General features: G+C 37.8%; 1 protein-coding gene across 1 annotated transcript in view; it reads left to right on the top strand.

Moving 5' to 3' along the window:
- BMP3 (bone morphogenetic protein 3) overlaps positions 1-4,703 on the top strand; it is a 28,956-nt gene extending 24,253 nt beyond the window's left edge. The window contains exon 3 of the mRNA XM_059922782.1: positions 781-4,703. Coding sequence (XP_059778765.1) covers positions 781-972 — 192 coding nt within the window. The 3' untranslated portion in view covers positions 973-4,703. The remainder of the gene's footprint in view (positions 1-780) is intronic.
- Positions 4,704-26,683: the final 21,980 nt, after the last annotated feature.

Raw genomic sequence — 26,683 nt, 5'->3', positions numbered from 1 at the left:
GCATTTCTGGGGAACAGCTTTTAACCAGGTTTCTTTGGTCAAACTTCTGACAGCTATGGGATAACCTCAGGCCCTCTAGATTATTCCCTGAGGACGTGCCCGAGACTTAGAAGGCGCTACAACCTTTAAGTCTGAACCCACTGAGCAACAGTGACCCCCAGTGGCCAATTGTGTAATCACCATCAATTCATCCTGGTGGTAATCATTAACTAAATCAATGCCTCTCGACACGCCGGTGTTATTTTTAAAACAAAGTATAAATTTCACTATAGCAATGGCAAAAATATCTATGTTAAATAGGTTCTTGTTAAGGGTTCTTTATGATTAGCATAGGATCAAGATCAAATTGTTTCCGTTGCAATCCTGTTATCCAAAACAACCTAGGGTGTATTAATCCTCTGGGGAGTAAGTCATTTTTAATTAAACGATTCTTGCTTTAAAAACTGGATTAAAATCCTCAATCTACATGTCTACATGACTTTAGACATGTCGTTTAAGCTTTCTGAGTCTATGTCTCTACCTGTAAAATGTACGAGATGATTGTTTTGTTGTAAGGATTAGAAATACTACACAGAACATGCCTGGCACTGAGCCGGCACTTAGTAAATGACAAATCACCGTTTTGGTGATGGTGATATTGGAGGTTGGGTTGAATGTGTAATGATGCCAGGGCTTTAGTAAGCTGTTGAAACAAATTCATAATATATACATTTTAGCAATGAGGGCTGGAGAGCGGAAAAGCAGTTCCACCTAACTGGTGTTCTCCATTTTCTTTTCCAGTCTTTGAAGCCATCAAATCATGCTACCATCCAGAGTATAGTGAGAGCTGTGGGCGTCGTTCCTGGGATTCCTGAGCCTTGCTGTGTGCCAGAAAAGATGTCCTCGCTCAGCATCTTATTCTTTGATGAAAATAAGAATGTGGTACTTAAGGTATATCCAAACATGACGGTAGAGTCTTGCGCTTGCAGATAACCCGGCAAAGAACTCATCTGAATGCTTAATTCAATCATTAGTTTATTTTTATGGACTTTTATTTTTTTTGGCACTGCCAATGCCTTTCATTTCAAAAGATTTTGTAATAGTCAAAAGAGAATGAGTAAATAGACTGATGATTTCCACCAGGGAGAACTGGACTATATCTGTTTCTGAATGTAACTCAAAGCAAGATTTTAGAACATATGGACATCTCTTTCTTTAAAAAAAAAAAAAATCACGCAAGAAAAGTGATCAAACTGTTTTTAGAACTATTAGAGAACACACTGATTTATTTTTGTAATGGGCTTTGAAAATAGATTGGAAAAACCCAAGAGCTTATCACTGATCTCTGCTCATAGAGAATAGAATCATTTCATATCTTAAAGTAGGCTTATTGCCTTAGATTCCTGAGCAACGCAGCAAGTGCTAAATAATTCAATCAGCTCTGATATTTATCTTAAAATTTGTGGAGACTTGTTTACCTGTGTTTGTCTCTACAGGTCATCGTGTGACTAGCTGAGGGCAGAGTGTATGCTGTCAGTGTAGATGGACGTGAGCACATTGCCAGGGGCCTGTGCCCTCTTTAGGAAGGTTTGCTTAACATGGATTTATAATTCAGTCTGCACAGGATTCTTGTTTTTTTTCATTTCATGTTCTGGCAAGCACCATTCAGTTATGAGAACTTTACCAAAAAGAATAGACTGATCCAAAAGCATATGCAGAGAGTTACCACTTGGCTCAGCCATTTATTTGGAAATACTGATGTTTTCATTTCATGGCTTCCCAGGAAAGGGAACCAGCAACCCAATTTTCAACAACCCAGACGTAATTCTTCTTCCATATCTATTTTCCGTGAGTGCTTTCATTTGTTCTTTTAAATGGAACTTAAAAATTCAGTTAAATGTTTAATTCTCTTGTTATGCCTTTACTTCCTATGAAGTAATCAGTAGATGCCAAGGCTCAGAAGTGGAGGGAATGTTGGAGGTTTCTTTAAGTGACCAATCTAATCACAATCACACGTTCGATATCGTTGTTCAGCCACGTCCAGGTCCAGGCACTTTTTCACATGGATCAAGGCCTTTGGCTCAGACGGGGAATCTACATTTTAGCAAAACTCACTAAGAATTATCCAACAAGAATGGGAGTCAAATATAGACACTTCTTGGTGCTTTCCCAATTCTACTTGTCATCAATATCTCCTCTTACACTTTAGCCTTCAAGAAATTGTTTCAAAAATCTTTTCCTCACTATATTTATGCGTGTGACAGAAATGTTTTCAGACCATGGATTGTTGCTGATATTCTATCTGTGGTTAATCCTTATCTCAGTTCAGTCTGACCTGATTAGAGTCAACTAAGCCATTTCAGAGGCTGTGAAGTGTCAGAAGACACGGGGTTTTGTTCTGTCTCTGCCTATAGCTATCTATGGTGGTTCATAATTTAATAAATACTAATTGAGCATCTACTTTCTGAAAGACATGTGTTAACTTCAGTGTCTTCACTGATAAAATAAAGAGGTTGACTAGTTGAGCTGGAAGTTCTTCCTGCCACCGAAAGCTTGGATTTACAATGCAGTACTCGCTATGTCACACACATCTTCCTTGAATGGATGGTAGCAATAGAGCTTAAAAACACTGCAAGTATAGCTATTCATAAACCAAAGGAAAAAGCATCCTACTCTTCAGTGTTTATGAGTGAGTATGGCATCCTCCATGGTTTAAGTAGTATTTCTATCTTATTGGAAACCCATTAAAAAAGTACCATGAAAAGAAGTTTTTGACACTTCTGGAGTGTGTGTTGACACCATGAATGAGACACACCTGTTCTAAATAATGAATTAAGTCTTGGTGCCTGAGTTACTATGGTTTCTTCCAGTCATTTTTTGTTCTGGTAGCATAAAGTTAAAGATTCAAAATGAGACAAGGGATGACGTTATTTTTTACTAACTTTTATCAAAAATTTGAAAGCAAAATTATATAATAGAAGTGAGGCAGTGTGTGCCTGCCCTATCCTGGTCAGAGTGTCTTTCAATAAAGAAAACTTTTCTTTCATTGGTAGATTGAAATGAAATTCTTAATTTAGTTTTTTCTAGAAAGGTATCAACCAAAACCTCTAGCAATGCCCAGTTGTACTTATCAGTCTTCTTCTATCCTGATGTCTGTTTGTTACCTTTCTTCATTTAAATTGATGCCCACTTGTCACAGATTAAATCCTACAATGGCCAAAAAAAAGAAATTCTCTAAATAATATTTTATCTTTAAGAACAATTGACATGACAAAATTACAACACAATGAAAGAGTCTGAGCAGTAGTTATTTCTCGGTGACCTTGTAACCATCATTTTCTACTGTATTGAGCAAATATTATGGTTTAAATGGGAAAATGTTTAGTCCCCCAAAGTAAAGGAAGATTACTTTTCAAGGGGTTGAAGTAGGGGTTGAAATAAATGAGTTAATATTTTAATTAATAAAAATTTACACGAAATAGTTGGAAAATTGAGTGATTATTTCATAATTTGTTAGGTACTAGTATCTATATAGTTACTATATAAACTTTTTATAAATGTCTTGATATTAAAGTGGCATTAATGAGAAGGGAAATTATATTTATAATGCCATTTCCTAAATCATGCCTCTTTCTTTTCCTCTCTCTTTCTCTTCCAACCACCCTCCCACCCCCATTCCTACATATGAGACACACACACACAGTTAGTTAAAAATGATTTTTTTTTCAGTAACTGTTCTCTTGAATTCAAATTCAGGGACTGCTGATGTCGATATAGTATTTTCAAAGTTTTTTGTTGTAACCTGTGTAAATAATATGCAATTTACAGGATTTGGGGTTGTAGAATTTAAACTGGAAGATTGGACTCCCCAGATCTCAGGACTACAATATTCCAGATCAATTTTGACACTTACCTAGCTATATATTAACTGATGATCATTTATTCATTAAGCTAAGATTTTTTACCTTAACATTTCTGAAAAAAATAAAATAAAACCTTTTTGCCCATTTATTATTTTCATAGACAGTCATATGTGTATAATACTATTATCAGTCTGGCTTATAAAAATTTTTTATATAATTTCATTTTTCAGTTTAGTCTTTCACTTTTCTCTGTGCTAGCAAGTAAGAAATGTCTGGATATTGACTTGGTTGTATCAAGGCTGGGTTAAAAAATAGTTTTGCACACCTGATGTGTAAGATTAAATATGAGATTAAATACGATACCTTGGGTAAGTCTGACTTCTCTGTATATCTTTTTTCCCTTGAGAATTGTATTTTAATGTAGTTTATAGGTGCTTAAATGATCCCCTTTTCCTAAAAACCAAGCTTTCCCTTCGGCTTTCCACAGTAGTTTCTGTAAATGTTTTAGTTGAGAACTGAATGCTTGTACAGTCGATGGCAATTTTGAAAATATAACTTATATATGTATATGGAAAAACTTTAAAGATGCTTTTAATTTATTTAATGACTGTTGCCTTCCTATCTACAATGGTAATAATTTTCGTACTTAGATGGTGAGAAAAAGTTCTTTTTACTACAATTATTACATGCAAAATGACATTTGGTTCTTCAGTACATTTGCTAAAGGGGCGTATTGCAGTGAAACTGTGAAGGACGCTTCACTACTGATGTGTAAGCTTTGCTGGCTTTGTATCACTTTCCTCCAGTAATGGAGAGCTTTTCACTATACAGTTTGGAAATAAAATTGCTTAACTGAACGCCTCCCCATTCTCCTCTACTTATCATTGGGAAAGACTGCATTTTCAAAACTTGAAAAAGTTGAAAAACTGTGCTGCATTTGAAAAGAGATAATAAAGTTTGGGCAGAGTTGAACATTTTCAAATGGTATCATGAATGGAGTATCATAACCTACAAACAACATAACATGAAACATAATTAACACTGTGAAACAATAATGAAATATACCCATAAGAAGAAAACTCTTATGTCTTCCAAACTTGAGAAACTCAATTTGAATTGTTTCATATTTTCCTTCTCTTTCTCTCTCTCCCTCTCTCTCTCGGCATTTCTGGTTTAACCACAAACTCCACTTAGAAAAATTTTTTCTGGATGCCTGCTATTTGACAGTAACTTTATTTCATCTGTCATTGTTACCATGTCCTGTCCGTTTTAGGATGATAAGCATCTAATTTAATTAATCTGATCATTGTGATATTTCACCATTTTTGTTTAGGCTATACCTTTCTCTTTAAGAAGAAAACTGACCTCAGGTTAAGAAACAAAATATACTTTCATATTATTTTCACTCATTTAATCTATCTCTGTTACATTTATTCAGACTGTGTTGTTTAATTAAAAACCATAGCATTTTGTAACTACTAGGCACTCTAAAGATCATGTTGAACAAGTTCCTTAATCTCTCCATGCCTCACTTATCTAAAATAAACTTCTTGCCTTATAGGGTTGTTACAAGGTTTAAAGAGATTATACACGTAAGTTATGTTGCCAAGCGCCTGAAGCAGAATAAAGATTTAGTTACTATCAATTATTATTATTATCTAATCCAGTCTTCTCATTTTCCAAATAAGGAAATGTAGACATGCTGCGGTTTACACCTATTTGGTTGTCTACTCATCATGCCCTCTTCTGAAAACTGAGTCCCACCAACAGACATGGGTTCCTTGACACTAACAAAGACGGGCATCTGACAGTTCAGAGAGAGAAGAATGAATCTGGCGCAGATAGAACACTGAGCCTTACAGAGTAAGGAGCATAGCTGCCTTGTTCCTGATGATATTCCAGTTCTGCTCCTGTCTCTCAGAAACTGCACTTTCCATCCTTGGATGACATGAGATATCCCTGCAGACTCAGTAACGTGCTCACTCTTACATAAGCAGGTTTGAGCCCATGTCTGCAAATTGTAGCCAAAGGAATCTTTTTTTTTTTTTTTTAAATGATAGGGATCCCTATCCTTTTTTTATTTTTTTAAAGACACCAATTGTACTTGAACATTTATTACTTTATTTATTTATTTATTCTTGACTGTGTTGGGTCTTCGTTCCTGTGCGAGGGCTTTCTCTAGTTGTGGCAAGCGGGGGCCACTCTTCATCGCAGTGCGCGGGCCTCTCACTGTCGCGGCCTCTCTTGTTGTGGAGCACAGGCTCCAGACGCGCAGGCTCAGTAATTGTGGCTCACTGGCCCAGCCGCTCCACGGCATGTGGGATCTTCCCAGACCAGAGCTCGAACCCGCATCCCCTGCATTAGCAGGCAGATTCTCAACCACTGCGCCACCAGGGAAGCCCCAAAAGAATCTTGACTACGCTGTATCGAGTTGTTGAGTATGCTGAGTGTCATCTGACAAACTACTGGGAAAACTGGTACTAGAACCCTTCGTAACATCATGAATGAGAGAAAGCATCATGAGAGAGCAATGACTTTGAGGTCAAAAAAGCTTTACATTAGAATCCTGGCACTGCCAATTACTACAAGGGTGACATGTGCCCTTGAGGAGTAATAACCAGGTCATCATGCCATCAGGGTGGTCAGTTCTGTGACTCATGAAGACTTCCAAAAGAGTCGCTGCTGTAATTCATTGACTCAGTTCTCATGCCAGAGGAATTGCCTTGAAATACTTCTTAGGATAAGACTTTGTAGCTATCAGCAGAAGATATGGTGGAGGTAAGGGTTGAGAATAAGACCTCTGAGTACAAATCCATATCATCCTATAAATCACTCAGTACAGGCACACCTCAGAGATGGGGTCAATTCCAGAGCACCACGATAAAGCAAATACTGCAATAAAGTGAGTCATACGAATTTTTTGGCGTTCCAGTACATATAAAAGTTATGTTTACATTCTCCTGTAGTCTATTAAGTGTGCACTGGTATTATTTCTAAAAAAAATGTACAGACCTTAATTAAAAAATAGTTTATTGCTAAAAAATGCTAACCATCATCTGAGCCTTCAGCAAATCGTGATCTTTTTGCAGTAGTAACATCAAAGTTGACTGATCACGGATCACTGTAACAAACATAATAAGAATGAAAAACTTTGAAATATTGTTAGAATCACCAAAATGTGACACAGAGACACAGAGTAAACAGAAGCTATTGGAAAAATGGTGCCGACAGACTTTCTTGATACGGTTGCACAAAATTTCAATTTGTAAAAAACACAGTATCTTCGAAGCGTAAAGACATGGGATGTTTGTATTCCTAAAGATTATTCAGCTTGTACAAAACCCTATCTTAAGCCGCACGAGCTGTTTTTAAATTCTGGAGACTAATCCCTTGGGTGGCAGCCTGGATGGGAGGGGAGTTTGAGGGAGAATGGATACACGTCTATGTAGGGCTGAGTTGCTTTGCTGTGCAGCTGAAACTATCACAACATTGTTAATCGGCTATACTCCAATATAAAATAAAAAGTTTTTTAAAAAGGGGGTCACGGAAGAGAAAGAATCAAGTCCATGTGTGGACAACTGCCACACCCAGGGAGGGGCAGTAACACCAGATTACACCTGTGCCAAACAAGAGAGACCTTTCCTTGGCCTTCTTATCTCTTTTTCCTTCCCTTTACCTGACTTTGGAGAGGCTAGAAACAGTCAGTGCAGAAGAAGGCGAAGCGAAACCAGAGCTGAATTGTCCATGCTCCTCCAACTCCCTGATGTAGGTTTTTGAGCCTGGCACAAACCCAAGCTTGGGGAGGGGAGAAATTAGATATTGAATGAGGGTTTGAAACTTTAATATTAGACTGGACTGGGGCTTTCAAAATCTTGTAGTGGTGGGAAAAGCTACAAGAGCTCTCTGGGATTTTATCCAGCGACAGAGAAGACTGATTCTTCAGCGTTAGGTTTAAAGGGACCGTGGTGAGTTGGAATAAAGTTACTGCTGGCTTGCTTGCTGCCAAGTCACAAAACCAGTTACCTTTGAAATGTTGCAGGAATCAAACAAGCTAATGGGTGGGAGGGCTCTTTGAACATTGTAAAATGTTATACATATTTGGCAATATTGCTTATTCATTTATATGCATATAGATATAACTGAAAAAGTAAAACAGAAAACACCTAGTAAGCATCTATTCAGTGCGAAGAAGGTCCTATGCCAGATGTTTAGAGGATGTAAAAATAAATATGACATTGTCCCTGCAAAAACAAACAAACAAGCAACAACAACAAAAAAACCCTATCTTAGTTAGCAGAGATGTGCTTGATGATATAGAACATCAATGTCTAAGTTGTCCACAGTCTCAGAACTGGAAATTAGGTATATGTAACTATTATCAAATGAATATCAACAAGTAATGCTAAAACATTATCACAGTGGGAAAAACCACAATGCCACAGGGTTATATATTTAGATCCACAACACAAAATTTAAGGATCCACAGGTCTTCTCTTCATGCACTTATGTTCACAAAAAAAGGATCTTCTCATGGTATGAGTTTTCACACTTAAATTGGGTTATAATATTCATTTTTTTAAGTTGTAACCCTGGATTCTGGCCTTGGCATTGCTAAGCTCTGGGCTTGTGTGCTTTGTTATGTTCCTTCACCTCCTGGTGGCCTTAATTTTCTCTTCAATGGTCTTTAAAATCCCCTCCTTCTCAAGTGTACCAGATTCTACGATCCAGACATTCTTACTAAATCACAACTCCCAAGCATTTTTGTCCTGATCATGTCTTAGGAAGAAACAGCCAAAGTACTGATGAAAGGGAGAGTGGGAAGCAGGTGAGAAAGGACTAGGAAAGGGGGTCAACTTGCCCTCAACTTAGGTGATCAGAGATTCTATCGCACTTCTATCATATGATGGTGCTTTTGAGATGCCTCTACCTTTCATGCCTGTATTTAACTTAAAGCACTCATTCTCTCATTTTAATGGGAAAATAATTTTTTAAAACTAGATTCATCTGTCATTAATTAGAGAGGATAGCATGGGAGTTAGGGGCTCAGGCTTGGAGCCAGACTATTTGCATTAGAATCCCAACTCTGTCTCTTATTAGCTGTGTGACCTGGGGCAAGTTATTAACCCTCTCTGTGCTTCATGTTCTCATGTGTAAAACAAGAACAAAACACAGAACCTACCTCACAGAGTTGTGAGGATTACTTTAGTTATTACACATGCAACACTTAGAAATGTTTACAGCACAAAGTAAATGTTCTGGAATATCAGCTTTTTGATTTATTAAATGCATTTTATACGTTTCCATGAATGAGTCTTCATTTGATCCTGAGATGTAGGATCGCAGGGATTATCCTCATTTTACTGACCAAGGAGAATCACTGGTTTAACTGAAGTCAGAACCATGGTAGCTTCAGAGCTGAGATTCAAACAGTGGTTGACTCACCCTGTCCTTTTCTTTTCCACTTTGCTTCAGACGCCTCTACTTTAAAAAAGCCATCAGAATGTGTATTCCCTTGGAGTTCTGACAAATTGGGGGGAAATAAGGGGATTGGATAGGGAGCAAAAAATAAGTTTTGCTTGACTAGTGTTTGGATCTGAGGCCTTTCCCCTGGAGCTGAACTTCCCTGCCCAACTCCAAGTGGTGTAGAGACTGTCCCATGAGCTGAGATCCTGGAACGTGGAAAAACGTGTATTTCGAACAGATAATTCTGAAAAGGGGAAAGTCAGAGAGGGGCTGGACTGTGTACTTTCAGTTTCCATTTCTTCACAACAACAATCAGATCAGTTGCTCCCTTTAAAAAGAAAAGATGGAGACAGGAACTAAAAAGGATGCTCCCACACTGTTCCTTCACGGAGAGGACAAAGGACCCGTCACTCCCTGTGTGGGACACAAGAAGGAGGTGGGGTGTTACTCAGAGCCTCCTTCTCCAATCCCCGTAACGCGGTCACGTGGGAAGTGAGGCACTTCCTTACACCCCATTCAGCTCAGAGAGCCCAAGAGAACAAGAGCACAGGTGACTGGAATCTTTAATCTTAACATGTCCCCACTGAGAAATAGTGACCAATTGGCGAATGGTCGGTTCTGACTCTGTCACCACTAGGATCGTGGCTCCTCTTCCCCTGGGGAAGCCGCTCCTCCCCAGGACATGTCTTCTGCTATGTTCCCTCTTGCCAAGTGCGGTAGAAGTAAAGCCCCATTTATGGAAAGGTGAGGAATGGGATAAAGTGCCTCCTCTAACATACACTGTGATCCGAACTGTCTTCTATCACTTTTTAAATGATAAAGAACATTTGTCATCAACCTAAAAGGAGTAAACACAATATACAGCAATCATTTCAGGTAGCTGTTAGGATTTGCTGTTTAAGAATTCCCCTGGGGACTTCCCTGGTGGCGCAGTAGTTAAGAATCCACCTGCCAATACAGGGGACACGGGTTCCAGTCCTGGTCCGGGAAGATCCCACATGCCGCGGAGCAACTAAGCCCGTGCACCACAGCTACTGATCCTGCGCTCTAGAGCCGGCGAGCCACAACTACTGAGCCTGCGTGCTGCAACTACTGAAGCCCATGTGCCTAGAACCCGTGCTCCGCAACAAGAGAAGCCACCGCAATGAAAAGCCCGCGCACCAAAAAGAAGAGTAGACACCGCAACTAGAGAAAGCCGTGCACAGCAACAAAGACCCAATGCAGCCAAAAAAAAAAAAGAATTCCCCTACCCTGTTTATTATGCCGATTTTTTCCAGTCCCATCAGAGAATGTGAAAAGAAAACCTATCTTTGATTTGCCTCAAGGCCAAGGTTGTCTGGGTATTTGAGCTCTAGCCTGTAGGGAGAGAGACGTCTATCCTGTGAGACAATTGGAGGCTGCTGATAATTAACAAGGTGAGAATATGAAGCATACTCCTGCCCCCACCCTTAAGGGTGTCGATTTTAGTTTGTGACAACTTGGCTTTCATTTTGTCCTCATTTCCATCTGGGGCATTGAAACACTGCTGTGAGGGCAATAAGAAATCCAGTCCCACAGAAAGTTAAATTGGAGAGTAGCAGGTGTTTTTCCTCCCCCCCATTCCCTTCATCCCAGCCCCTTGCCCAGTATCTTTTGCTCTCACATACACACACACACACACACACACAGATGGTAGCTCCACTGCAATGTCGCTGAAGCAGGGAGGGAGGTATGGTTATATTCCAACCCCTTGACTCAAAATGTTAGCCAACTGCATTTTCAGGCTCAAAACACAGGCAAACTGTCATCAGGTTCCAGTCAAAAGCAAGCCCCACCTCATGGGGGCTCAGGCCAGATGTGAATGCAGCAGTTCAGAGGTGAGGCAGTTATGTGCAAGAACCATGTGACAGAGCTTTTCCCAAAATGGACTTACTTAAGAGAAACATTTTGGTGTTTATAGGACTTCAGCTCTCCTTTCTGGAGATTTTCCATCACTATAAACACTGACATACATACATATGAACATGCATGGACTTTTAAAATTGGGTCCAGCATATGTAATTTCATTAAGACATCTTATTTGTTAGAAATGGGAGACATTAATGACACAATATCAAAACTTTGGCAGTCGAAAACAGTCACATAGACAAACACTATATGGAAACTGGAGCCCATACTCTGGTGTCAATAACATGCGTTGGGAAACTTGGAGCTGTTGGTAGTGTTTGGAGGAGTTTACAGTGCAGAGGTGGCTAGCCTGCCTGGCGAGGGAACATGCATCAGGAGATAACTGAGCCCTTTGGAGCTGTGCTTTCTGCTTCCTTTGATCTGAAGCTCACTTTGCAACACTTCCAAGGGACAACAACAAATATTACGAAGTTTAAGATTTGATAGATTGGGCTGAGAGCACTTTGAAGTTGCTAAAGTCATCAGTAGTTCCCATTTCTGCTAGCAGAGTGGTATAGGAATTGCTTTTTGTTTGTTGGTTTGGTTTTTTGTTTTTGTTTTTATTAAAGTATAGTTGATTTACAATGTGTCAATTTCTGCTGTACAGCACAGTGATTCAGTTATACATACATATACATTCTTTTTTGTATTCTTTTTCATTATGGCTTACCCCAGGATATTGAGTATAGTTCCTTGTGCAGCACAGTAGGACTTTGTTGTTTATCCATTCTATATTAGAAGTTTGGGATTAGCAGATGCAAACTATTATGTATAGGAGTTGTTTTAAAATTCTATCCCACTCCAACTAGTTACAGAATTAAGGTCTAGAACTCATCATCGAGATGAGATATTTCCGTCTTGTAGAAGGCAGGCCCCTCTACTACATTCTGCTTTGAACTACCTATTAGACATGTAAGAAAATGACCCCATGGTTTGAGAACAAGGGAGAAATCACCCAAACATGAGTATATTGATTTAAATTAAAACGTTGTATTTTATTTATATTTTTAAAAATCTTAAAGAATATTGGACTGTGTTATTATTCTTTCTTAGGCCGCTTGCAGCTTTCTGGAATAAAATCTGAATTTGTGAGAAGGCTCAATAGCTCCAAGAATTGTTATCAGGCACATATAGATGATGGTCTACAAACCTGAATTAGGATACACGGAAAAAAATAAGTGCAAAATAGAATGATCGAATCTACACATTCAATATTTACTGATTGAAAGGATTTTGTTTTACATTTATTGTATTTCTGGGAAAATGACAGCATCAAGTCCTAGACATTTATGACTGATGAAAAATAATTATTTTGCTTATAAAGCCTCTTACTCAAAAAAAGAAGATAAAAATGTCTGTTTCGAACCACTGGGAATTTGCAGAGTGTTACATGACCAATGGCAAGCAGTCTTGAGTAGTAATGTATTCATTAATCCATATAAATAGTAGTGGTTGAAAGTGGAGGGACCCTAAATAAGAGGCTCTTCAGTAGTTTGAATGATAGGAAACTTAAATTTTAGTTTTGGCTCAGGTTTTAAAGGTCTAGCATCTGATACTAAACCATTCAGAAAAATTCCCTCAGTGGGCCAAAGAGTTAGGAGAGCTTGAATCTAAGGCTGCACAAATACGATGGTCACTAGCCATACAAGGCTGTTTAACTTCAAGTTAATTAAAACTGAATAAAATTAAAAATTCAGTTCCTCAGTCCAACAAACCACATTTCAAGTGCCCAATAGCCACATGTGACTAGTGGCTACTTTATTGAACAGCACAGATACAGAACATTTTCATCATCACAGAGAGTTCTCTTGGATAGCGCTAATCTAAGGGATAAACAGGAAGCAGTTTCACTTTGACTCTTCAGAAAAATGTTGTCTGTTTTATGTCTCTCATTTGGACAAAGTGCACTATCAAAGACAGAGATCCTCGGCCAATATGCAGGCGCTGAAATGCGGTAAAAGATGCAGGGCCCTCCTGGCTAACTAACATTAAAAAAAAAAAAACGATTACAATGTGTAGTTTATAACCCGTACTTATTTAAGATTCTATGTTAATCACCCTCTAACCTAAAATCTGCCTCAGTCATTTCTCCTGGCACTGGATCCAGTTTTTACTCACGTGCTATTTATGATACAGATGTTAATTACCAAACCCAGCTGTGCTACTCTTTCCGGCCTTACACTACTTCCCACAGAAAGCTCCCAATGCCTTTCCCTTCATTCTAAACAACTTCGTAAGATAACATTAGATCTGTCCCCAGTTATTCAGTCCACTTTTGTGAGAAATTGGTCTTTAGCCCTTTCTGAACATTTGGAATATGTGTGGGTGATAGGTGAATAGATATGTTAAATACTGTTAAACCATTTCACCCTGTTTTTCATCAACAGTTATCTCAATTCCTTTTTGATAGTAACTCTGCTCATTAATTTTTCTCCAAGCAAATGATTTGACAACCATGTAAAATGTTATAGAAAAAAATCACAGTATTGTTAAAATTATATATTTATATCTTATAAAAAGGTGAAATGGTTCTCCAAATTTCTTGTCTGTCCTCCTTCCTTTGAGACAGATTGATTGCTATTAAAATAAGTAATAAATATTTAAAAATAATTATGTCCTAAAGGTAGCCATTTTCCAGGCTAAAATAGAAAGTTGTGGGTATAAACTAGACAAAAGCAGTCAGTTTCAGACTTGCCAGTTTCTTTTCTGTGTGATGCTGGGTCTTTGCCCAGAGAAGCTGAGGGGAAATCTTCAGTCTCCATAACCCAGAGAGAATATACTTGCTTTCTGTTTTCTGAAAGACTTATGTCCCTCTAAAACCCTTTAAAAATTGTTTTTAACTTTCCAGGGTACACAAGCCTGTGTCAACTGACAGCAAGTGTTAATGTTTCTGGACTGAGAATGGGATAATGTGTGTAAAATATAACTTAGTTATGTTCTCAAAATGTGTGGGTAGCTCTAGGATTTTTTTCTCAGTATCCCATCTACAGAGATGAATGGATAAATGAAAATGAGCACGGAATTTTTTCATTCTTGCTTACAAATCAGTTTAGAGAAAAAGTTCATAACTGAAGTAAGATTTTTGAAGTGGAAGCTGAGCAATGATAGGTAATCAAGATGATAATATAATAACATGTGGATATAAAGTGTTAAGGTTGAGAAGTGTTCATAAATTCTGGTTAAGAAATCCATAAATTAGTATACTTATTTACTTACAAAGCTAAGTAGATTTAAATGAGAGTTTTAGAAAGACTGGAGAGGAAAGAACTTGCTTTGAAATTCTTCCATGGCTCAGAACAAATTTGTTATGCTTCTCTTTATCATAGTCTTTCTCTCATTTCAGGCAGGAAGAGCTCTTCCCCTGCCGTTATTCTTTCTCTTTTGTGGTGTGTAGACAGAGTGTGTTTATGCACACATACACACCCACACACATACAGTTACAAAAAGTGTTTTTCCAACTACTCTTCCCCACTCAACAAATCTACATTAAACTCTCTCCCGTCTCTCTGATGCACCTGCATTCTGATTTTCTGGCTAGGAAAGAGAGAGTGGAAACTTTCGGAAACTATCAAACGCCTCTTAAATCAGCCAGGTAAATGAGTTACACATGGCTTTTAGTGTTCATGGGAACTCCCAAATAATATGGGGAGGAATAAATGCAATCCACAGTAATTCATGGAAATCTATCAACAGCCCATAGTTTATTCCAGCGTTGTGAATCCTTTTATTGTGGAATACTTTGTGCACCATAAAATACAATATAACTTTTAGTGGTTATTGGTTTCTATGCATTGTATCTATAAATTCATTCTTAATTCCCAATAACCTAAACCTAATAAATCTTCCTGACTTTCTAAGTGTGAATAAGAATGTTAAGAATACTCTTTTATTTTACAGGTGCTACGTAGATAATAGAAACAAAAGTCACAAAATTCTAAGATCCTCAGTATGAATAATAATATTCATAGTATCTTTCATTTTTTAAGCAATGGACAATACTAATTTCTTTTCATAACATCTAGTTTAATCTTTACAACAGCAGAACCCAAGACTTGGAAAAGGTACGTAAATGTTAAAGATCTTACAGTTAGGAAAAGGTAGATAGATTCCATTTGAACTCTGATTCAAATCTGAATGCAAAGCTAACAGCATAGCCATTACGACTGAAAGACTTGCTCTATTAATAGTGCTTCCAACTTATGACAACTGACAAAGAGGATGCCATTCTGCGAGATATGATTACTCCAATTCTATAAATATTAAAAATGAGACTCAAAGATAATATTTTCTAAATGTATATGGCAAGTTACGGTACTCTTTCCACCTTTTATTTTTTGATTCTCTTACTTTGTAATTATTTCATTATTACCATATTTTTTTCTCCATTCCACAGTTATTCAGTGAGCATTGTGCCAGGCACTGTGTCAAAGTTGGGAACACAAGCTTAAACAAGATTATCTTGGTGCTTGCTCTCAAAGTGCTCACAGTCTAGTGGACAGGTGATTCAGCCGGCAAAGCAGAAGGACACGCCAGGATGCCAAGAAGACCAGGTGGTGTCCTACCCCCTCAAAAATTCCCAGCGCATCATATGGAGAGCAGCAGTCAGCAGCCTCTATTCTTGACCTGACAGGCAGTAGAGATGATTGTTCCTGCCTCAGGCCGGCCATCACAGTACAATTATCCAACTGCTAGAAAGCTGGGCTTACAGCCAGGAACCACCCAGAAAATGCAGGAGCCATTTCCTGGCATCTGAGACGAATTGTTCCAGGGCATCTGGTCATAAATTCAATAAACATTTATTGAGCATGTACAATATGCTAGGCACCAGGGATGAAAAGTCACATAATACATCAAGGGGACACTGACGTGCAAGCAAATGATAGGAATGCGGCATCCGTGCACCATAGACGTGGACTCAGGGCACCATCGGATTCTCCCAACCCACGTCCCATAAGGAAACCATCCAGATTCGGTGCTGATAATAAAACACCAGCCACTGTGAACGCTGTACAGTTCGAGGGAATCAAATTAAGAACCTTATAACCAGAATGATCATCCATCTTAATTTGCTCAGGTCAGTTCCCAAATTACGTCTTGCGTTGGCTTAATTAAGCACCTCCTTTTACTCTCATAAATTATATGGTTGCCCACCTTATGTCTAATGGAGGTTAATACTTGTTTCATTTTAACACACAGTGAATGGCTTAATTTTCATTTCTGGAACACTGATTATGTGCAATCATAGTTCTTGCAGCTATCGCCACCTAACCCATCACAAGAATTAGATGCAGTGGTATTACCCCTGCTCTCCAGATGAGGAAACTAAAATTTTGGAGAGTTCAGTTACTTGCCCAAGCATCACAGAGATATTAAATGGTAATGCCAGGATTTAAACACAAGTGCTGTTGGGCTCATTGTAGCAGCCGATGGAGTAAGTTTGACAACAATATTACGGACTAAAGAGGAAGACTGTCCTCAGAGAAGCTTAGATGGGAGACAATCAGGACCTGGCCCATAAGTATAGAGACAGGATGATCACCACTGTGGTCACCAGTGAGCCCAGGAAAGGCCTGTATCCTCAGTCATCCCCACCACCCCCTTGTCTACGCTCATCTCTCATTGGCCATTTCTTCAGCTCTGACACCTGATTCTGATCACAGCATACACACCACCACGTGGGGGGATGACTGCGGGCAGAAGGGATGTGTCCTGACCATGCAAGCTCTTTGTTACCCTGCCTCCTTCAGAGACCGTCTTTCTGTCTTTGCAAGTTTCCTTTTTACCTCCTTCCATATGGAGCCTTAATATCGTGCCTAAGGGATATGAGAAGAGAGAATTTTTTTACCAGTGAAATGGAACTTTTATGGTCTGTGAAAGATACATCTCTCTTGTTAGTTCCTTTATTTAGCTCTGTAGTGCAATAAATTGGAGCAGGAAATTATACATTCAGATTAGGAAACACTGTGGAAGGCGTAGTTAGAGATTTTTGTGGAAATTTGCCCCAGTTGCTCAGGCTTTATTCCCATCTTCAATAAAAGTTGCTTAATCTATCTGATAATAGAAGTAATTTATCATACTTGTGAGAAATACAGACAACAGAGAAAGGTATAAAAAGAAAGTGAAAATTGTCTGTAATTTCACCACCAAGCGACAACTACTAGTAGCGTTTTAATTTATATCTTGCTGGATATTTTTCCATGCTAATTCATGTGCATACACAATTCACTATTTTAATAAAATTGTGACATACATATATTCTTTTGTAAGCTAGATGTCCTTAACGTATTATAAATATTTTATGTTATAAATGTAGATCTATAAAAATTTTCATTATAATATAACCGTTTAATATGTGGCTCTATCCCAATTATTTAACCATTCCTAAATAGCAAAATATTTAGGGTTGATTGCTTGTTGCTGGTTCTTTTCTATTTCCTTTGCTATTATACAAAATGCTACAACAAAGATTATTAGAAATACATTTCTGTGTAGCTGTCCATCCAGTTGTTTCTTTTAGATATACTAAAAGTGGACTCTTTTCCATCTTGATTCATATTGTCAGGCTTTATCCATATAGATTAGAATACACACTTCCATCATCACTCTATGAAAACACATTTTCTCCATGGCCCATTCAGTACTAGTGATTACTCTCCTGCTCTAACAAGAATTTTAAATTTTATTGTTATTAACAGTTAACTTTAGTTAACTGCATAATTAAATAGTAATTAAAGCTAATTTCATTACTTAAAAGTTGATTTAATTTATCTATTTGCTTGGTAAGCTTAAATGTATTTTTAACGGATTTTTGACTATCTGTAGTTCTTTTCTGAGAATGACCTGTTTATGTACTTTGCTACTCTTGTCTCTAAGGAGGTTTTATTTTTATTGTTATTCATTGGTAAAAATTCTTCATACATTAACGATATAAAATTTTATCTGTTGTTCATGTTCCAAATGTTTTCCCTGAGTGGTCATCTGTCTTTGGCTGATTGTGAATTTTTAAAATCGACTGTGAGGTATGTGTGTATATATTTATATGTGTATATATTTACATATGTATACACACACACAGAATAGACATGGACAAGGATATAGCCAAGGACAGTCACAGACACAGATACAGTTTAATATTCACGGCACCTCCTCATTCCTACACCTATGAGTAATTATCTAACCCTCAGACATCTACATGGAACTCTCTTGTGGCCTTCTGCTATGGAATTTAGTACCTTCTAGAATGTACTTTCGATATTTACTTTAAACACTTATCTCTTTCTTGAACTTTAAAATTTTTGAGTCCCACAAAGCACTCAGCAGAGGATCTGGCCGGTACTAAATAGACGAGTGGAGAAAAGCTGTGCGTCTCACGCTGTCACCCTAGACTTGCAGAATCTGTCCCACGCACATGGTCTCCTACCTGCAAAAGGAGGGTAGCAGAATGTCTGACACAGAGGCCTAAGGCTTTGTGCTTTGTTGTTGCTGTTGTTTTATTGGGTCACGACAGCTCCCTCGGACAACAGCAGCAAGTCAGATCTCAAGATCAGGACTTGTCTGCTTGCTTCGGTGTAAAGTCTCTATCTGGAAGCAGCTAGATCCCGGTTTGTCATTATGACCACTAGATGGAGTCCAGTTATTAGTCTGAACGAGACAACACTGCATGTTGAAGGGCATCCCAGCTTCCATGGTCATCCAGAAGGTGACCCGCCACTGTGCAGAAGACTCTGTGACAGCCCTTGCTTCCGAAGGGGACAATTCGAGATAAGTCCGGAGATTGAAGTGTTTTGTCTTTCTCTTTGTTGTGAATTAATTATCCTTTTGTGAGGCTCTTCAGCAGAATTTCAAGTTTGCATTTAAATGTTCCTAGACTCCCACTTCCTCTCCCTCTCCTCCTCCCTCTCTCTCCTTTATTTTTTATTGTTTTTAAAGAGAAAGAGTATTCTGTGCATCCCTCAGGCAGATATCTGTCCTCTGTCAGATATTTATGCTCCCAAAGCATTCTGAGTTATTAGATTTGCCTGGTAAGAGAATATTGCTGCACTGAAAGAAGAAAAAAAAAAAATCGAGAAATAGTTTCACCCCTTCATGTAATCTAAAGGATTAAATGCCAAATGATCTGGAATGGAATTCCTCTTGAGCACATGTTCAATTACAACTTTTTCAGGAAATGATACTTAGGAGTGCCTTTTGTCACATTATCGTTTGATCAGTTTTCAGAGAGGACGTGGCAAATTTTGCAATTGCCATCCTTTTCTAAGCTTTGAATACTGCTTAAATTTGCAGAATTTTTAACAGCCACCTGCATTTCCCTGACCTATCAAATATAAACACAAATCAGACGTGGCTGAAAGTAGGGCAAACAAAACCCCAAGGGGCAGTTCTAACCCTGAGCACTCCTGCTTTTTAAAATTCAAAATCATTCTGCTTCATTTGTATAAAAACGGATTGCCCCAGCTTCCCTAGGAGGCTTACCATCAGTTAACTTAATCCTCATTTAGAAATAGAGAAAATAACTCCTTACAGGTTTATACTAATATGTCTAATATTGTTCCCCTCTAAACAGCTCAAGCTGGGTAACAAATGTGACAGAGCCCCGCCCCCCTGCATCAACCTTCACATTACTTACCTTGAGAATGATTGAGGCATTTAAAAGAGGCTTGGGAAAATAATCAACCATTTAACCAGACAGTAATAGAGCACCATAAGTATGACTTACAAGACAGAGGAAGATTTCAGGTTAAAACAAAACTCCCTGGTATATTTTTGATACTTTAAAAAATATATATTATTTCCTATCTCTGTAGGTTTTCTCTTAATGTACAATATACCGTTGAGGCAGAAAAGTAATCTAATATCTATTTTCTCTCTTCCTAGTTCTCTGACAAACACTAACATTCTCAAGCAAAAATGTATGAGGCTGGATTGGGTCTTGCAGCTTGATGTGAAGGTCAGAATGTTGGATAATGTTGATGGTCCATAAAAATTTAAAGATGACATCCCCTGAATTTACTGTAAATGTTGGCATTTCTGGATAATGTAGCAACATCTCATTGCATTCATAAAAATAGAATTTGGCATAATTATGCAACTTGGTCTAATGTGCTCTTTTATTTAACATACTAATCTGAACATTTTAGGGTCTGTGTTAGGTTATAGCTTTGATTTTTTAAAAAAAGCAGTTAAATTCTAAAAAGAAAATATTTGTGAAATCAACAGATTCAAACCATGCTTTATATTCTAAGATTTTTGTGAATGAAAACAAACCCTATTCATTTGGAAGTATTTAAAGGTAACAGACAACCAAACAAATTCAAATTTAATTCAGTATATGAATATCATAGTGGTAAAAGAGTATACTGGAAAAATATATTGGGTTAGGGAATCAGAAGACTGAGGCACTAGTAGTTTTGCTAACACCAGTGAAGTTACATAAATCTTCTGGGCTCAGTTACCTCACCCACAATTCATTCATTCATTCATTCATTCATCCAAGAAATGCCTACATATGCCAAGCACTATTCTAGACACCAGATAGAGCACAGTCTTCATAAAGTTTATATTCTACTGGAGGAAAAGAGAAAATCAGCAAAATACATAGGTAACTATATTAAATGTAGATTATATTAGAGGATGGTAAGTGCTGTGGAACAAAGTAACAAGAGGAATAGGGATAAAGAGTAGCAAGGCATTTGCAATGCTAAGTAGGGTCATCAAGAAAAAACACACTGAAAGGTGAGATTTGAGTCAAAATCAAAGAAGGCAAATGTGGCGGGGGGGGGGGGGGGGGGGGGGGGGGACGACACACATTCCTGGCAGAGGGAGGAGCCAGTGCAAAGAGCACGAGGTGGGAGTGGAACTGCCATGTTTGAGGAAGAGCAAGAAGGCTGGTGGGACTGGAGTGGAGTGAGTGGGAGAAAGAAGTGGGGCAGGAAGTCAGGGAGATTGCAGAGATGGAGGTGGAGTGAGTTAGACTATAGGAAATGAGTGATTTGGGTTCTTCCTCTGAATGTGATGAGAAGTCATCATGGGGTTTTGTAGCGAGAAGTGATATTGTCTGGCTTATATTTGACTGGATCGCTTGGGCTGCCATGTTGGGAATTAATAAAATGGGGGCAGAAGTAGAAGCTGTGAGACCAGCAAGGTGACTATTTCAATAATCTATGTAAAAGATAATGGTGGCTTGAAAGGGGAGGGCAGCAGTACCTGTGCTATCGGCATCTCAAATCAAAGTTAATAATTCAGATGACAATGATTTGGAAGTTGTAAATTTCTTCACAAATATATGATAGTAATCATGTTCTTGTTTTTAAAGTTTTTGACTCTTCTTTTTCATATACTATTCCAGATCAACTTCAGAAACATTTTGTCAAGTTCATTAGAAATATATATAGCTTCTTTTACAAAGAGATTTTTCCAAATTGGATCTTAAATTTTATCTTTATAAAATGATTTATCAGTATAATTAAATATATTTCCATCAATCTATTTATCTTATAAATTCCATTAATGCATTTCCAAATAGTTAAGAGTTAAACTCTACCTGGTTACAGTGAATGAATCTTGTGATATAGTTTTGGATTTGATTTGCTGATGTTTAAGACTTGGCAACTATTTTTATAAATAGGATTGGTGCACTTTTTTTGTTGTTGTTATATAGTATTAATAGAATTGGATATCATGGTTTTACTAGCTAAGAGAATGAATTTGTAAGTACTTTTCTTTCTTTGTACAGAAAGAGTTTAAGTATCAAAAGAATGGCCTGAACGCTAGTAAAGGATCTGGGCTGATTGCTTTGTGGGCGTAGGGAGTTATCATTTCATTTTGATCAATTCAGATGTTATACCTCTACATGAGTTGATTTTTAGTGATTTACATGCTCTTGGAAATTATCCTTTTATCTACATTTGTAATTTATTTTATCATTTAAATTAATCCACATCTGTAGTTTTTCCTTTTCTTATTCCTACCATCATTTATTTATGTTTTCTCTCTTTCCCCTATGTTGATCTTACATATTTTTCCTATTATAATGATCTTTTCAAAAAAAATCAGCTTTTTTTCCCCTTTTATTAAGTAGTGCTTTAATCAACAAAATATTTTCTTCTAATTTCCTTGGATTTATTTATTTATTTTTCGACTCTCTTATGGGGAATATGGAGTTTACTTATTTTCAATTCTTACAGTGGTTTTGTAAGCTCACGTAAGAATAAACATTTTCCTCTGAGTACTATTTAACTATATCTCACAAGTTTTTGAAATGTATTGCTCATGTTCTTATTAATTTCTACCTTGAAATTTTATATTTTAAAGTCACCTTTAAAACTTAGAGTCATTTGGAAAAAAAAGTAATTTCCTACTCAATAGTTGTTTGGGAGCTATCCTATTATTGGTTCTAGTTTTATTGCCTTGCATGCTTGGTTGTTTTTTCCAATCTACTTTTGAACACAATAAGTACATCTTTGACAGATTTAAAGACCCTTTATCTAAAATTTAATTTAACATATAACAATTTTAATTTGGATGAAGTGTTTTTAAGAAAAATGAATTTAGACAAAGTAATTTTCTGTCATTAAATTTGTGCCTTGGAAAGAAATACTCTAACAGAAGTACAAATGGTTACCAATACAGATGTAGAGTGGAAGCAAGGAGAACAATCCTAAAGAGTTCAAATAATCTCAGCAAGAGATGCTGTTAGGCTGAACAGAGATGAGAGATGTAGAATGAGGAGTTATGTTTTGAACTGACTGTGTGATAGCTAGAAAATTTAGGGGATACGATCAGAGTCCTGTTGGCCTGCAGCTCAGCTGTAAGGTCTGGTCTGGAGGTAGGAAATTGGAGTTACAGTTACACAGGTAATAGTAAAAATAAAGTAGGAGGTGGAGCCATTTGTAAGGAGTGATGGGCCAAAGGAATTGAGAAAAGTGTTAAAGGCTTGATTTGATAGAGAGCAGTTGTGAGGAATGAAGAGAAAGTGAATACCAGAGTCCTGAATAGAAGATTAAGTCCAAAGTATTGAATTGATAGTTGTATCTTTATATAGGCTAGTTGGCCTGTATAGGCCACGGAGGCTGAGTTTGACAGCTCTTTGACCCTCTCTCGAGAGATGTGGGAAGAAGAGCAGGATTTGGGGGATGAAAGAAGAGGAATTGTGTTTCAGATATGTTCAGCAACCAGTACAAAAACTTCTACTATAGTAAATAAATGTCCAGAGTTTGACTAAAGAGTAGAAGTAGCAGTGAGCTTTAATTCAGGTAGTAAAAAAAATTAAAAGATGAATAAAACCTGGCAAGTGGAAGAGGAAGGTGTGAATAGGGTGGTATGACCCAATATTTAGCAAGCATATTAGAACTTTACTCCATGCCTAAAGACATTTCCTTGGGAGGCTACACACTCCAAAAATTTTGGCAATCCCCTGGGTTACAAGAAAGTACATTTCTTCTCTTGATAGCAACACATTATTTTGAACCAAAATGGTATTGCTTATCATTCCTATTAGTCTATATTTTTACACTTGGCTGGCATGGATTTCTGATGTGTTTCCGTGTATCTTTAGGTTGCTCTTTCCATCTAGAGAGAAGTTGGAGTAAAGGATAAATTGATTCATAGCATGATTCTATAGATGACTTCCCTGAGTAGCCAAGAATCTTTTGAATATATACTTCTTCCCACTAAAAATAATCTTGTTCCTTATTTTCATACTTGCGTATCATGAATGCAAGTCATAGAAGCAAAAAAAAAAAAAAAAAGATCAAGTCTTATGTGAAAGCTAAAAGATAAATTTGATGGGACAACCCTGCTGGGAATAACCAGAATTGAGCTTGAGTTGGAAAAAAATTAGAAAACTAACCAAGGAGAACTAAGAAAGCTGCATTGGAGTCTGTGGATTGGATCTATTCCATAGAAGAGAGGAATGTAGACTCCTACAAAAGAAAGAAGTGATGAATCCAAGAAGTGAAGAGGATTGTTAAAGCAGCTGGAATCCCAACTCTGCTTCTTTCCAAGAAAAACTAAAAAGATAGTAGAAATTGAACTTAGCATGAAGAGGGATAAAAAGCTAAAACACTCCACCATCTAAAACCACTACATTACTTGTATATAATATACATATTTTGACTGACACCCTGGAATAGCATATGCTTGATAGTATTTTTGAGCACTACTGTTATGTCTGGTTTAAATTAGTACATGAAAGGCAAGGTCTTTCATTTTAACTAGTTTTGCACCCAGAAAATATACCACACAATGAGTAGGATTTAAGACCTTTTTATCCCCCTAGTAAATGGTCATAGTAATGGGAATGCTGTTATTTATCCATACTGACCTTCAACTATGAATAAAATGCACACAGAAGTTTCTTTAAAAATGTTGGTTGAATACATGTTTGAAGTGTGTAAGTTTCTTTTCCCTCCAGGGTAAAATTTCCTCGTCTATTAAGTAGTAGAAAGTATTACTTCATAAAGTTGAGGCATAAAGTTCAACTGAGATAAAATTTATAATGGACTTAGCACACTGCCTGTCACATAAGTGCTTAAAATGTTAATCTCTTTCCTTTTTTTTTTAACTTGAACAATGTAATCACCAATATCTGCCAACACTACTTGAAAAATAACTGAGACCACAAATGGTTCTTAGAAGAAGAAAGAATATTTTTTTTTAAATTACATATACATATACACATATACTTACATATACATATATACACACATATAGATATACCTGTATACATCTATTTACTCACCTGGAATCTTGAAAATCCCAAGAATCATTCTTGTTGCTTCTTCTCGTTATCTCATTCTTTGCAGCCAGTCCTTTCACCTGTCACCTCTTTCCAAAACACCACCTCAATATCACTCCTTGTATGTGACCCATTTGACGTTCTAGTCTGAACCAGTTCCCATTAGTTTTCCCCTGAATTAAACACTTCAACTGCCTGCTAACTGATCTGCCTGCTTCCTTTACTCCCCCATCTATGCTCCTTCATAGCACAGTCACCAGTGATCTTTTGAAAACATAGATCAGCTCAAGTCACTCTCCTGCTCTATAGAAAAAAAAAAAAAAAAAAGGCTTTACATTTCTCTTGGGATAAAAACCAAACATTTGCCTGTGGTCCATGAGGTTCTCCTAATCTGGCCCTGCCTACCTTTCTGAGCTGTCACTATTCTGGAAACTTACAATACTTCTGTTTCTCCAACATGCCAAATTCATTAATACCTCCAACAGCTTTTGCATTTAATTTCTTTGCCTGCAACACTTTTTCCTAGACAGTCTCAAGGTTGTTGCCTTTTTACCATTCAAATCTCATCTCAAATGTCACTTACTCAGGAAAGCATTTCCTTACCACTTATTCAAAGCCATTCTCACCTCTCTTCAGCCTCACTCTGTCACATTAACCTACTTAATTGTATTAATAGAGTTTATTGCTATGATGAAAATTTCTTGTTTATTTATTTATTTTTTTATTTTTATTTTTTTTAATTTATTTATTTATTTTTGGCTGTGTTGGGTCTTCGTTTCTGTGCGAGGGCTTTCTCTAGTTGCGGCGAGCGGGGGCCACTCTTCATCGCGGTGTGCAGGCCTCTTACTGTCGCGGCCTCTCTTGTTGCGGAGCACAGGCTCCAGACGCACAGGCTCAGTAGTTGTGGCTCACGGGCCTAGTTGCTCCGTGGCATGTGGGATCTTCCCAGACCAGGGCTCGAACCCATGTCCCCTGCATTGGCAGGCAGATTCTCAACCACTGCGCCACCAGGGAAGCCCCTTGTTTATTTATTTTTGCAAAGAGGGAATAATTCTACTTTTGAATTATTAATGTGATCTTGTTTTTGCCTTCCTGAGAATACATCTTGGTTCTTTTCTAGAATCATCCACCTGCTGATAAGGATTAGTTCCAGTAGGGTAGAACTGAGAAAGTCTTAGGTGACATTATGCTTTTGGAATTCAAAAGCCAAGCTTTGGTCCTGAGAAAGGATTATCTCAATTCCTCTATGTCCTTTAGCTTATAAAGGATCAGGCTTTGTGGAAGAGACCAGAGAATTTTATGTACGTAAGGAAAGTCCAGACAGAATAGAAAGAGGAGGAAGCCTGCCCTTTTCTAGCCTCAGGGAACTGTGGAAGGAAAGAGGGAGGAGAGGAAGGCGTTCCTTCCCATGTTTGGGACTCATGACAGGCTGCTCTAGAATAAACGTCAGCATAGTAACTTTGGGGACACAGCGTAGCCTGCAGTACGAGACTCTGAGCTATTTCACCCTAAGTCCCCTAGGCTTCTGCATTGTAAAAACAGGACCTATAATTCTGAAGATCTGCTAGGTCGCTCATCAGAAGGCATCACCTTAGTAGAGAGTAGGTGGCTTTGCAGTGAGCAGGTCTCAGCTAGAGCTGGAAGGGACCACAGTCAATCCGAAAAGGTCTTTAGTGCCAGTAGTAACCACGGGGAAGCTGAGTCATCGAGGGAGGGC

This window comes from Balaenoptera ricei, chromosome 5, assembly GCF_028023285.1.
Source record: "Balaenoptera ricei isolate mBalRic1 chromosome 5, mBalRic1.hap2, whole genome shotgun sequence".
NCBI lineage: Eukaryota > Metazoa > Chordata > Mammalia > Artiodactyla > Balaenopteridae > Balaenoptera > Balaenoptera ricei.
This window is presented reverse-complemented; position numbering and strand designations above follow the sequence as displayed.